General features: G+C 32.1%; 1 protein-coding gene across 1 annotated transcript; it reads right to left on the minus strand.

The window, feature by feature from the left end:
- Positions 1–8,138: 8,138 nt before the first annotated feature.
- On the minus strand, positions 8,139–11,646 carry LOC147396652 (cytochrome b561 and DOMON domain-containing protein At4g12980-like). Its single transcript, XM_086451671.1, has 3 exons — positions 10,938–11,646; positions 9,207–9,461; positions 8,139–8,630 (listed from the first exon to the last, which is right to left on the minus strand). Exons 1-3 carry the CDS (start codon positions 11,589–11,591, stop codon positions 8,346–8,348), a joined length of 1,194 nt encoding a protein of 397 aa, XP_086307797.1. The 5' UTR covers positions 11,592–11,646; the 3' UTR covers positions 8,139–8,345.
- Positions 11,647–15,542: the final 3,896 nt, after the last annotated feature.

Below are 15,542 nucleotides of genomic sequence, written 5' to 3' on the forward strand. Positions count from 1 at the left end.
TTCAAAAATCAACCAAAATTTCGGCCATATGATATGATAGTGATGGTGATGGTGATAATGAGGACATTGAGGTTATTGTTCCATTGATTTTTAAAAGAAGATCAAAGTTAAGGGATAAATCATCAATTTGAAAAATTAAGGTGTAATTTCAATTAAATGTAGAGGTCATGTCATTATGTTTTTAAAGATAAAAGGAAAATTTGTCATGTAAAAATGTGGATTCTTCCAAAATTTTGAAGTATGACTACTTCAAAGTCGACTTGTGTTACATGTCACAACTTACAATATACAATAAGATATAATAGCATTTTGTTTTTTGAGTTTTATAAAAAATTGTAAAAAATTACTTTTTATTCTTTTCAAACTTAAAATCCGTGAATTATTCATAATAGTTCAATAATCAGGAGACTAATATTTTCATTGAGAAAAATGAAAAATTCGAGAAATTTTCAAGAATTAAACAGGAGATTGATTGTTAAGAAGGATCTCATATTTACCCTCTCAGCAAAACTAAAATCTATAGTTTTAAAACTCAAATCCTTTAATTAGGGATGAACTAATCAAATAAAAATATATTTATTTTATATTAATTAAATTAGTTTTTAATTTTAAAATGTATAATTTTTGTTCTCCGTAAAATATTTTGTATAGTCAAATGACTTGAGTTTTTGTGCTAACTCAGTAGTTTTTAATTTTGAGGCTCTTCATAAAACAGTAGGTGAGATAATGAGAAAAGCATCAATTTCTGAGAAATAAAATCCTTACAAGTATTCTTTCATCTGGACCGTTCATTTGATGGAGACCCTCAAACATCATAACATACTTGTGATTTATTATTTACTTATATGTCCCAAAGAATTTTTGTGTCTTTCTCTCTCTCTCTCTCTCTTCATGAAGAAGAAAACTCTTGGTCTCCTCATGAATTCCATCCCAGTAAAATCCACTACATGTTGTTGCTAATTTCTCTATCATTCTTTCATAAGAAGTTTTAGTTGAGTTTTTCTGTTTCCTAATCTTTTCCTTGTTTTGATTGTTTTTTTTACTAAATCAAATTTCCTTTATAATCTTTGCATATAGATAGCTATAATTTAACAAATGAATACAAGAAATGAGATGTCATTTTAGATACTTCAAATTAGATTATGTAAGGAGAATGCAAGTTCTAAATGTAGATATGCAGCATAGTGTGAGTTTTGTACTCGATCCTCTTGTTCGTATTTAAAATTCTGCACCATAAGGAGAGGTTTCAACTATTTATATTTCTATGATATTCTTCTTTATTGTTATTTGAGTATTTTTAATCTATATTAAGGTTATGATTGAAACTGTTATAAATCACATGTCAAAAACTATAATCATTGATGAGATAGGAGTAGAACTGGAACCATTTAGCTAGTACAATTGCTCAAAGATGTGTTCAACTGGTTGGGAGAGCACATGGAATGGCAAATTGAATATATAATAATCATTCTCTTCAAATTCTTGTTGGTGGCATAGAGATGCAAAGCAACATCATACTTTTCACTATGTTCTCTTTTTTTGTTTTTGTTTTTGCTAAGCAAGCAAATGGGATTGTATTATATGAAAAAAATAAAAATTAAATTACAATGGGAATATCCCTTGTTAGTTAAAGCATTTTTTTTTCCAATGAAGGGAAGGTTAAGAACCGAATCAAAGCATACAAAAGAGTCAATTGGTTAAAACGTCTGCCACCGAATTGCTTGCATTCCCTCCAAACATGTACTCACCAATTGATGTGGGAGATGGCATCTCGTATTCTTTGAGACCAAGACTCCAATCTCCAAGGGATTTTGGATCCTTTAAGGCCTTTGATGATCAATAACGAGTCTAGCTCAATCAGTAAGTTCACACCTTGCAGATTAAAACTTTTGAGAGTTTTCACTCCGCATAATTGTTAGTGGCCTCGTTAAATAACCAACTCTTAGCTGCTATCATTTCTCTATTTGGATCTCTGATACCGCCTACTCCAGCTCGTCCTGTATTTGGTAGTACCATCTACACTCTACTTCATCCAACCAGTGTGATGCTTCAGTCATGAGACTGCTATTAAAGATTTTAAATCTAAAAGCCGCAACTTATTGGTTTCATGAGAAAGGATGAAGATTTGTTGAAACATTGCACTTCCACCAACTTCTCCTTCACACCAATCTAATGCATCTTTCAATTAATCTCTTGACCAGTGAACCTTTGGTTTTCAAAGTTTACTGCATTTCGGGTATAAACCAAATACACCACAGAATGAGCCAAGCCATCACTTCTTTCGCAGTACGGGCATCTAGATGCTAAGTTGGGACCTCCCTTCTCATACCATTCAGATTGACTGGATATGCCAAATGGAAGACCTTCCATGGTAATAACTTTATTTTAGATGGAGCTGGAGACTTCCAAATCCTCCTCCATTTGAAATCAAGTTCCCTTCTTCTAATGGATTCCCAAGCATCATTCTTGGAAGAAATTTTTTCAGATTGTGATTCACTCCAGACCACTTTTTTCAATTAAACCTTTAGAGGTAAATTAGAAGAGACAGGTTCATTACACACCACACTCCTATGTAGTCTTTGTATATGTTTCTTAATTTGGCCCATTAGTTGAGCAAGAACTGAATATGGAGCTTATTTGCGACTTTAGAGATCATGCTATATTCAAAACATTTAGTTTATATTATTAACCAATATAGCTTTGTAAAATGGTCTTGAAAAAAAAAAAAAAAAAGTGTCCGCTTTACATATATACTCAACAAATTTTGACTTTTATGGGTTGACCCAGTCAATGCATAAAAGAATCTGGTGAATCACTTGGTTAATTGTCAAGAAGCAAGTAAAAAAGGCAATTCTAGAGAGACATTTATGTTTGCGATGCAATTGGAATGATATCTCCAACTGAATGTCACGTGCATCACAGATTAAAGAGGTAACGATTGATGCTATTCTTGCAGGTACTATGGACCTTGCTTTGCAACCTATAGATGTTCCCTTGTAATTTCTTAGAAATATTTTTTTAACATATTTCTTTAATAAATAGCTAACTGTTGTGATTTTATCTTACTAGTTCGTAATTCGAAACGTTATTGAAAATTTTATCAATGCCATTAGAAGTTGCTTGTAATTTTCTTGATTTAAAAATTTTCAAATTTAAGTGTTCTTAAATTCACTTGATATGAACTTAGAGCAACTACTCTTTTTAAGTAGATCTTTGAGTTGTAAGCCTACAAGCTCAAAATCCTATCCATCTATGAAATTGGAACCTTATTCATGTTGATGTTGGAGTGAAATCTGATGGTTTTGAAGATAGTAAAATTCTCTAGAGCTATATCTATTTTAAGGTTAAAAAAATTGTGGAAGTTGTTGAAAATAAAGTAAATGATAGGCTAGCGCAGTGGTTTGACAAATGAAGCCTCGGAACCACCAAGGGGGTGGCTGAATAGTATTGACTTGGGGTCAAGGACTCTGCTCTTTGTTTGGTCTCAAGTTTGAATCCCACTACCCATAAAAAACCTTGGTGGTCACGCACTGTTTTACTTAAGTGGGGTAAAGCCTGGGTGCAGGACGTAGGGACTAGTCTGGTGTGCACAAGTTGGCCCGGATACCCTTCGTTATAAAAAAAAAAAAAATGATGCCCCCAATAAAGGAATAAATAAAGTTCAGGTGTAACCATTTATTAATTGGGAAAATTACTTGGAGGACCTTGATGAGGGGATTTCTTTTTAATTAGTCCATAAATTTTAAGTCTTCTCTTAATAGCCCATTTAGTAAAATTTTCTTTGTAATCAGTCATTGAACCTCACTCCCCTCATTTTTCTTGATTGAAATGCCCAGTGTGCCATAACCAATCAAACTTGCCATTTTCATAAAATAAAATAAAATAAAATAAAATTGAATTTTCAACATTCTGATCAAGTTTTTGGAGACTCTATTCCAATATGTATTCACAATAACATCATTAATAGAATAAAAACATATTATTATTATTATTATTTATTAAAAAAAATTCTAATCATATTTTCAATATTTATTATATTCATAATAAACTATTGGTAGTTATAATTAAGAGAGCTACTATTACCTCTCCAACTTTTACTAATGCCACACCAATTCTTATATAAATCACCAAAGAATTGCATGCAGTTCATGTGGCGTTAGTAATAATTGGTGTGGCAATAGCAACCCTCATAATTATTTTCTTTGCCTAATGTTGAAAAAAATTAATTGAATAATTAATAAATTCAATATAATAATAAAAAAAATTCTATTTATAGTTTAGCTACAAAATTTTAAAATATGATAATAAAAAAAAAAAATAGAGTTATACTATAATTCACGTGCAAAGCACATGCACTTTACTAGTATATTAATAGAAAATAACATAAATACCCAATTCTTCAACAATTTAATCACAAACCCTTGATTTTTCTTAGGAAAAGCAATCAACTACTTGCATGTGTGTGGATGGGGGAGTGTTTGGAGGCCCTAAAAAGAGTCAAACATTTTTCAAAACATGGGTTAGAAATTTCAAAACGGGCTGATTTTTTGTGAGGGTGATCTCTATGATGAAGAGATCATCCTCACCAAAAACCAATTCATTCCAAAAATTCTAACCCTAGTTTACAAATTGAAGAATTATGGACCATCAGATTTTTGTAAACCACTTTTGATGGGATTAGAAGTTTTAGAATTCACTGATTTTTGGTGAGGATAATCTCCTCATCATAAATATCATCCTCACAAAAAATCAACCCATTATGAAACCTCTGACCAATACATTAAACAAATGTTTGGCTCTAACGAGAACCAAACATTTTCCAAAATAGGGTTGGAAGTTTCAGAATGGGCTGACTTTTTGTGAGGATGATTTTTATGATGAGGAGATCATCCTCACCAAAAAATCAGTTCAATTTGAAATTTCTAAATCCATCATAAGTGTTTATAAATTATTGGCAAAAATTGGTAAAAAATCGATGATCCACATTCTAAATCACTTTTAATAGGATTAGAAGTTTCAGATTGGACTGATTATATTTTTACCAGTCGATCTTCCCATCATAGAGATCATCTTCACAGAAAATCAGCTCAATCCGAAACTTCTAACCCATATTTTGAAAATTTATTAATGTTACTTTCATGTTCTACGTACACGTGGCACCTAATGGTGGTATTGACTTCCACCTTGGCATGTGGTCCATAGATATAGAAAATCCTTTAGTTCATATGACTCCATCTTATCTATATATATATAATCTTGAGATTTTGTCTACTTAAATCTTCAAACCTCTAAAATAAGTTAAGATTTTTGAAGAAGTAAAAGATGATAAGAATTTTGGATAGGAAAGTAAAGGGTCTTCTTGGGATTAAGATGAGGTTTTAAAATATTGAATATGAGTTTTGAATGACTGGTTTTGAGAAGAAAATTGAAGGGTGTTTTTTAGGTAGAGGTTTGAAATGAGAGCATTTAGATTATGAGTTATGCTACATTGCTTTCATTCAACATTGACCTGACCTGGCAGTGCCTATCATAGTTTTAAAATTCGATTTCGCATCTTGTCTCGTCCAGATCCGATATCGAGTCATCTCGGACGAGTTTTTCGATACGTTTAAGACATCTCGTGAGACAAATCAAAAAATGAAACGTGAATCCTAAATCTTGATCAAAAAATGACTTTATGAGTTTGTCTCGTTCAACTTTGATACTGAGTTAAATCGGGCAATACGTTTCAGTCTTGGACAAGTTTTAAAATCATGTTACTCATATAACAATAGATTTATATCTCAAAAATCATAGGCTTTTTGTGCACTGCTGACTGCCAAGTCAACGCAAGCAGTCAAGCATTTTCCTTAGGTTATAATTAATCTATTAGAGAAGTTCAAAGATCAAAGGGGCAAATCATAAGTTTGAAAACATTGAGGGTATCTCAAATATTTATTAAAACGTGGAGGAGTGTGTATAAATCAATAAAAAAAAATGGAAGAAAAACAACTTGAAGTGGGATCCGATCATATTACTTTTACAAAAGAGAGAGAAACACGAGTCTTAAAGCATATTTAAGAAGCATAACAATAATGGTAGGTTATTAATCAAATCCACTCACCTATGACCTACCTACCTACCTACCTATAAGATGTCCTTTTCAAATGCATGGTCATGTTGTAGACCATGGGATTGCTTACTTAAGCAATTCTTATAAATTTGAGGGACCAACTCAAAATCAATTGATAATGAGTGGTGAATCCCAAGAACTTATTAAGAGAGAGAGCACGCCCCTACACGTGTAGGTCGGATTGAACTAAAGCACGTGAAGATATAAATTAGATGACGTAAAGGAAAGAAAGATTTGCTTCGATACTATGATAAATTTGAAAATCCAACTCAAAATCAATTGATAATGAGTGAAGAGGCCCAAGAGTTTATAAGGAGAGAGATAAGGCAATTTGTGTCCGATGTGAAACTAAACTCAACATATATGCTACTTACTTTCTTTGACTTCCATGTCAAACATTGGACTTTTTATTTTTATTTTTTTATAACGGGGTTCTGAAACGTAGGTTTGACTAGTAGGGACGAGGTAACTGACCTCTTTGAGCATCGTATCTCGCCCGAATCCCCCAGTTACATACAATAACCCACAAATCACACATACCAGATATGTAGGGATAAATCACTATGGGTGACCAATAAGAGGACTTGAACACAAGACCTCTCCCTTTTTTGAAGTGATGCCTTGGTCACTACGCCCAACACTCATTGGTTTCGTAAAAAATCATATTTATTTGTGATTCTTATTTATTGGATTCAAGCACCGACTTATAACCCATCCACTAATCTCTTTCGAAAGTTTATGATAAAAAGATAGAAAACTACCAAAATTTAACAATGTTGATTTTGTTATTCTGAAAATTAATATTCTTAAAAAATTAATAAAATAAATAAGTCGTTGGGCAATCCAACTTTTTAGTTCCACTCTTTCATATAAATAAAATAATCCTAACATAAATTGTTGGATTGTGTAGCATTTATCTGAAATCGTTGGATAATTTAATGGGCGGTCCAATGTTTTAAATTTTTTTTAGTATTTTTTGAAAAGATTACTATTATTTTGGTAATAAATAATAAAATAAATATTTATTTGATAATGTTTCTAAAAATTAATTTCTCTTTTAATCTATTTATTGTTAGTGAGATGTGGAGTTTGGCAACTATCCAACTCCCTGAAGTACAGGATCAAGACTCTTCACAAATAGGGACGTTTGGAATAAAGGGTAATCAGGTCTTCTTTTATTTCTTCTTTGTATGATCAAATTATCCATCCATTTTCCATTGGAAAGTAACAGACACTCACCTTTTGGGACCATCACAAGTCATCATCACAAAGGAATCCAATTGAAATTAAAAAAAAAAAAAACAGTATGATATTAAAAGCAAAGCTAAAGCTAGACATTGATGAAAAAGACTCCACGATTCATCAATGTTAAAATTTGACTTAAAAACTTAAAAGTAGTGATCAAGGTTTAAAGTTTCCAATAATTTTGGAAGGTTTCGACTTTAGTCATTTATCGTCCAACAAAAATTTATTGCTTTAATTGACTTCAAACTCAAAGTATTACATTATTGTTGTGTTTGAGTCAAAATATTTCGATTACAACTAAGATCTGAACGATACCTTGATCCCAAAACATTCAATATTTTTTGTATTATCTTGGGATAGTTTTGGAATGTTTCAATCTGGATTTTTCTCAAATTGGAACAATGTGTTGAGCCAAGTTACTAAACCTAAGTAGACATTTCACAATTAAGGATCTTGAAAAAAAATGAGAGAAAGACAATCTTAAAAGGACATGGATGGAGCTAGTCAGATCATATATATAAGTTGACTCTCAATAACAAAAGACTTAACTTTGGACAAAGTTGGATGAAAGAATAAAATTCGTTTCACTGACCAAATATTTGGGATACACTTCATTTGAGAAGCCACTCGATCAATGGAGGGAGATTTCTCATCCAAAATTTAGGGTTTTGACTCGAATAATCGTGTTCCTTCACATTCAATTCCATGTAAAGCCATGTATTCTCTTAATCGAACACTAATAGGTTGCTGCAATCAAACACAAGAAATCGGTACCCGAAACTAAACTAAAATACAAGTCATTTCAGCGTAGAAAATTCGAAACACAATGAGACTACAAAATCCCAAACCTTGTACCAATAAAAAGAAAAAAATACAGAAACATAATCTACGTAGACATCTAACGTAAAGCTAAATCATTATACACACAGTGAAGAACATGTAAAGATACCAATTGGCCGATCAGATGGCGAGTGGATGCTGTCTGCTACTATGCACCATTCGGTCCATCATAGGGTTTGGTGGACTTATCTGACTTCCTCTTCAAAACTATAATCCATGTAACAGCTTCCAACAATAGAGCTATCCCACCCAACACACATAGCACAACAACGTAAGCTGTTTTCCACTCCTTGGTAGGATCCAATATGTTCAGACCTTTAAACACATTGATAATGCCAAGTACAATGATGACATACCCAACTCCATGGTGGTAGAAATTCCAGATGAAACGGTACTTGTGTTCCTTCTTGGGTCTTACGAACAATGCAAATACCTACAAAACCCGAATGTTGGATTCATCACAAATATGTTTTAAAGAAGCTTTAAAAATACCTAAAAATGGATTACAAGAGACGTTGGACATGATAAGCCTAAAAAATGGATTGATGCATCCAAGCCTTGCTAAGTAGTCCAACTATGAAATGAACAGAGAAATCCAGACTTCCATTTCTTGTTTATGTGAAAAAAGATGAAAAACATCAAATTCTGTAAAAAGTACTACAAGTTAAAAAAAAAAACTGTTAGTAAACATGGATGATCAAATTTAGTTTGGTTTCTTTCCTAATGAGAGACCCCAAGAAGTTTTGCAAATATTATTGAACTAAAAAAAATAGAACATCTGATAACACTAAGCTTGCTACTTTACAGCTGAATAAGATGCATGATCAATCAAATGGAACCAAATTACAAATCAAAATTATATAAAATAAAAAAAATCAATTCATGTGCACAAGACCAATATCATCCTCTCTTTTATGATTCTTCTTCTCTGTTTATTTATGATCAAGAAAATCTGCTCATGATCAGAAACATAGAAATAGAGAATTTAAAAATGGGAAGGATGATAAACCTGCAATGTTGCGAGACAGAAGAGAGCAATCCCAATATTACGATGACCAGTGTACTGGATACCCTTTGATTGGCTCCCAAGCTTAAGACCTGTTCCCCAACCAGCGACTCCAATGACATAAGCGGAGAACTGGCAGCATACATGAAGATAAAACCATGCTGGATCTGCCGACTTGACTGTCCTCAGGTACCTCGAGATGATGACACCAAAGGGGAATAGAATTCCCCAACTCACAGCATTGAGAATTCCATGAATCTGACCAGAAAGAACAAACTATAGTAATTGAAGAAAAACTGTTCTTTTTTTTTTCCTGAAAAAAATAAAATAAATTTCAACTAACCCAATTCTTTATTTAAAGTTTTTTTTATTTTTTTATTTTTATAAATAAATTTGAATGCTAAACTTACCAAAATATGGTCAACACAGAAGCATCCACAAACCTCCACGTTAAATAGTTAAGGGTTTGTTTTACTTGGTTCGAAGGAATTGTATTAAGCTTCTTAAAGAAAAAAAATATATTCTCTCCCAAAGTGGAAGATCTAAACATGCTAAAGATCAACACAAAGGAATGAAAGAAATTTTCTAAAAAATTCCCACTTCTACTCTAATACCTTTACAGAAAAATAAATTACAAAAGTGGATCAAAACCACTATGAATTTGAGCAGGCAAACCCCCATTTAGCATAGTCACAATATCAACATTCAAGAAAAAATCCCAGTTCTACAAATATAATTACCACTCCATCAACCAATTCCACTCCAAATTAATTAAAAATAAAAATTAGATATTTTTTTATAAGAAAAAAATTAATTTTTAAATTTCTAAATAATAATTAAATATTCAGAACAAATCAATATTAATTCATCTGCTAAACAACCCTGTTCCCAAAAAAATAAAAATCACTCATTAAAACTACAGAAATTCTTACTCTAATATCACAGCAAAATAAAAAGGAAAAAAAGGTTCGAAGTTCTTCCAAATTTCAGGGACTGTTTGGAACACCATTTTTACACGATATAATAATTTCAAAGTTCTTCTGTGAAAAGAAATGGAAATCGAAATATAAATTTTAAAATATCCTTCAATACGAAAAATTTCCAATTTATAAAGAGTTAAAAAGAGAAAATTCACATTTCTCTTTCTAAACTTTGAATCCCTAGACAACCCAACTCCAAAAAATATAAATAAAACAGAACAAAAATAAAAAATAAAAATTCATGATTCACTAAAATGTACACAAATTCCAAAATTTAGGTTCTTTTTGGAACACCATTTTTATGCTATTTTTTTTTTTCAAAGTTCTATGAAAATAAATGAAATTACAAAATCCTAAAAAAATCCTTTAATATAAAGAAATCCCAAGTTCTAAGCAATTAAAACTAAAAAAAAGAAGTTCAGATTTCTCTTGTTAAACTTTGAATCCCTAAAAAACCCATTTCCTAAAAATAATAAATTAATAAATAAAAACAGAAAATCTAGAAATCCTACTCTAATATTACAGAAATTAAATAAACAAATTCAAAATTTTAAGGTCTAATAAAATATTTTCAAAACTTCTTCTGCGAAAAATATGGAAATCAAACAGCCCTTTTTGAAGTATCCATTAATTAAAAATAAAATAAAATTTCCATGTTCTAATTTCTAAACAATTACAATTAAAATCAAAATGAAAAAAAGAAAAAAAGAAAAAAAGAAAAAAAGAAAAAAAGAAAAAAAGAAGGAGAACTCACATTTCTCTTTCTAATCTTTGAACCCTCGTCATCACCACCAGCACCTTCACCAACACTGGCACTAGAACCCTTTTCATTCATCAAATCAAGCTTACCCCACGAGTTCAAATTATCAATCTTAAATTCATGAACATTTGGAATCCCATTAGTGACAGAACCCCCAACTTGCCAAACCTGATTCACAACAGTCCCCAACTTCTCTGGCAAAACCAAAGTCGCATAAATGTTCATCAAGCCACCAACATACTCCGCTCCCATCTCCACGACATCAAAATCAATCTTCGAAGGCTTAAAATCCTTATAAGAGCTCACATTGAAGGTCTTTACAGTCATAGATCCATCATCTTTCTTAAAAGCGATCAAAGATTGGGAACCCAACATTTTTTCTGAATATGGATTGATCGCCCAAGCAATCCAACCATTAGGTTTAACAGGAGGAGCGATGAAAGCGATATTTAGAGAAGATTTAGAGGAGTTGAAGGTCCAATGGAGATAAGAAGTTAGTTTTGGAAGATCGGTACAGTGTTCGAAGAGTTTGTTGTTTTTGAGCTTTTGAGAGGAACAAGTGAGAGGAGAAGATTGTGAAGAAATGGTTTGAAGTTGCAGAAGAAGATTAAGAAGGAATAGAAGCCCTAGAATTGGTGGAGATGCCATTGTTGATGAATCAAGGAGAAGGAGAAAGACGAATATTTATTATTATATTAGAAATAAAATGAAAATATGTTTTGGTTTGCGTGAGTTGGAAGTTGAAGCACTCACTTTTTTCAGTTATGACAACTGTTTCAAAATTTTGGACAAAACTCACCTTGGGATGACACGTGGCTTTTCATATTTTCCAACTATACCCTCCCTATTTTGTTGAGAATATTTGATTGAATCAAATAATTGCTCATGTGACTTCAAGATTGGACCTCAAAGTATATGAAAATCATAAATGCTTTCTTCGATATACAACTTAAAAAAGAATTTAGGATTCCAATCCATTTTCATGTCAAGATGTGTGATATAAGGTCCGATCTTGAGGTCACTCCAACACAACTCTGATAAAATATATATCACTTGATTTAGATCAAATACATGACACTTTTACAAATAGTCAATCAAAATAAATACAAAAAATTTGAATAACTAGATGAAATATTGCATATGAAAGAGGAACAAGGGACATCACAAAGTAGACGGGATAGTTCTAATAGTCAAGACATACGTGGGGAGATGTGATAAAATTGGAAGAGGGAGATTGAGGTGGTCCATAATGAACTTTGAACGTCGAGCGATTATGAAATTAATAATGCATGATTATGAGTTATGACAATTGAAGGGTACATATGCATAGAATGATTATAAGAATCAATTTCATGATTAAGGAATCACATTGGTGAATGTGTAGTATGTAGTTGAATGCTTAATGATTTAAAGTCAAAGTTAAAAATAGTTATAGAGCCTATCTAAATTGAATATATTCATTTAATATCACTAAGAGTGTTTAGATTCATAAAATTCGAAATAAGAGAAGAGAAAATAAATGAGTTTCTCTCCATTTCTTTTGTTTGGATTGTTAAGTGTGAGTTTTCTTTGAGTCGTGCTGAGGTGACATAGGATTTATTGTGATTTTCACGATTTGGACGTGGAGATGCATACATAACCATAAATGATTTTTACTCGTATCGCAAGGAAACACATTTATGGTTATGTGCACATCTCATGTCAAACTTGTGAGAATCGTAGTAAATACCTTGTGTCATTCTAACATTTTTCGTTTTCTTTATCTCCAAAAGTGAAGAGATTTGGAAGGAAACTTTTTAAAAATATTTTATAATTTCAACTCTACCCCTAGATGTCTTTTAAGATATTTTAAAATTTTAAAACTACGTCAATATCTTTCCTTGTCCATCTAAACATTATAGAGAGAAATTGAGTTTCTCTTCTTTTAATGAGTTTTCTTTCTCTCCATTTTTCTCAATTTAAACATAATGTAACTTGATTGTTGGAGTTTCATGTATAGGATCAACACCTCAATAAGTTAGAATTTAGAGAGAAGAAGCAAATCAAGAAAAAGAACTAAACACCTTCGTATATTTCCAAAGTGCCCAAGTCCTCATTCATCTTATCTTATCTAATGGATAGAAGAAGATGAATGATCGTGGAATGAAAAATAAAGGGTGTTTAGGTCATTTTATAATAATCTAAGAGTGTAGACCGGGGTGATGGGGTGGATGTGTCATCCATTCAAAAAGTCACGAACGCGTGGAGTTGGGGACTTTTCTCTAGTGGAGTGAACACTTTCCTCAAACTTCTGCGGAAAATGAAAGTGTCCTACGTTTTTCGGTTTTGGGATATTTTATTATTATTATTATTTTCCTTTTAAAGATATAGTGGAGGCCTTCAAATCCTTGTCACTCCAAAGAATATGAAATTACCGAAATACCCTTGCTTTTATCTACCCAGAATTTTTTTTTTGTCCAAAAATACATTCTTTCTCTCTCCAACCTGTAAAGTAATTAATTTTTAGAATTTTTTATTTATTTTTAAATTGTGATCAAGACCTGAAACCAAGAAAGTGTTGAATTTAAAGGAGATAAAAGAAAAGACGGACAGAAGAAAAATAGTGAATTATTAGTATTTAAAATGAGGCAAATAGGTGACTATAGTTTTATAAATAGTAGACTCACTCACTCCACGTTTAATATATATATATATATATATATATATATATATATATATAATATATATATATATATATGGGTCCCGTTCCCTACCCTAAGTTTTACCCTACACTTTAACAAACGTATTTTGTCTTACATGGGTTAGAAGTTTTGGAATTGGCTGATTTTTTGTGAGAATGATCTCTATGGTGAGGAGATCATCCTCACCAAAAATCAGCTCATTCCAAAACTTCTAACCCCATCAAAAATGATTTACAAAAAATGGACGGTCCACGATTTTTCAACTTGTAAACATGGGACTAAAAGTTTCGGCATGGGCTGATTTTTGGTGATGATGATCTTCTAATCATAGAGATCATCCTCACCAAAAATCAGCTCATTCCAAAACTTCTAACCCATGTAGGACAAAACACGTTTGTTAAAATGTAGGGTAAAGCTTGGGGTGTTGAACATTTCCTTTTATATATATATATATGGAAATGTTTAGCACCAAACATTTTTCAAAAACATGGGTTAGAAGTTTTGGAATTGGCTGATTTTTGGTGAGGATGATCTCTACGGTGAGGAGATCATCATCACCAAAAATCAGCCCATTCGAAAACTTCTAACCCCATCAAAAATGGTTTATAAAAAAAGGACGGTCTACGATTTTTCAACTTGTAAACATGGGGCTAAAAGTTTTGGAATAGGTTGATTTTTGGTGAGGATGTTAGAATGAGCTGATTTTTGGTGAGGATGATCTCCTCACCGTAGAGATCATCCTCACCAAAAATCAGCCCATTCCAAAACTTCTAACCCATATAGGACAAAAAAGGTTGGCCAAAATGTTTGGTGCTGAACGGGACCCATATATATATATGAGAGCGGTTCGGCAACCCTAAAGTTTGCCAAACATCTTGCCAAACATTTTTTGTAAGTCACTTTTGATGGGGTTAGAAGTTTTGGAATGGGTGATCGTTCTCACAAAAAATTAGCTCATTTTGAAACTTTTAACCCTAATTTACAAGTTGAAGAATCGTGGACCGTCCAATTTTTGTAAATCAGTTTTGATGGGGTTAGATGTTTTGGAATAGGCTGATTTTTGGTGAGGATGATCTCCTCACAAAAAATCAACTCATTCCAAAGCTTCTAACCAATGTTTTGAAAAATGTTTGGCACCATGTTTGACAAACTTTAGGGCTACTGAACTGTCCCCTATATATATATATATATATATAGGGTCTCGTTCAGCACCAAACATTTTGGCCAACCATTTTTGTCCTACATGAGTTAGAAGTTTTGGAATGGGCTGATTTTTGGTGAGGATGATCTCTATGGTGAGGAGATCATCCTCACCAAAAATCAACCCATTCCTAAACTTCTAGCCCCATGTTTACAAGTTGAAAAATCATGGACTGTCTATTTTTTGTAAACCATTTTTGATGGGGTTAGAAGTTTTGGAATGGGCTGATTTTTGGTGATGATGATCTCCTCACCGTAGAGATCATCCTCACCAAAAATCAGCCAATTCCAAAATTTCTAACCCATGTTTTGAAAAATGTTTTGCCAAAATGTTTGGTGCCAAACATTTCCCATATATATATATATATAATATATATATATATATATAATCGAATTTTGAAGGGTTTGCAGCCTTAGGGATAAAATAAAGTCATCTTTGGTAAAAATTACATATTATACAAAAGTTTGCGCTATATCGGAAGATGAGCTATCACATGTGCCCTCCCACTACACAAATAATGCCTTACAGAATTGGATTAGATACATTAAGAGAAATACTAGAATGAATGAATGAATGAGAGAGAGAGAGAGAGAGACCGACTGACTGACCGATCGATCGACCGAGACCCATTCTATTTTTCAAATGCATTATATTTTGGTTGAATTGATCTTTGTTTATTTTTACAATGATACATCCGTTTAAAAAATAGTTTGGGGG

Source organism: Akebia trifoliata, chromosome 8 (assembly GCF_017979445.1).
Source record: "Akebia trifoliata isolate Shusen 1 chromosome 8, ASM1797944v1, whole genome shotgun sequence".
NCBI classification, from domain to species: Eukaryota; Viridiplantae; Streptophyta; class Magnoliopsida; order Ranunculales; family Lardizabalaceae; genus Akebia; species Akebia trifoliata.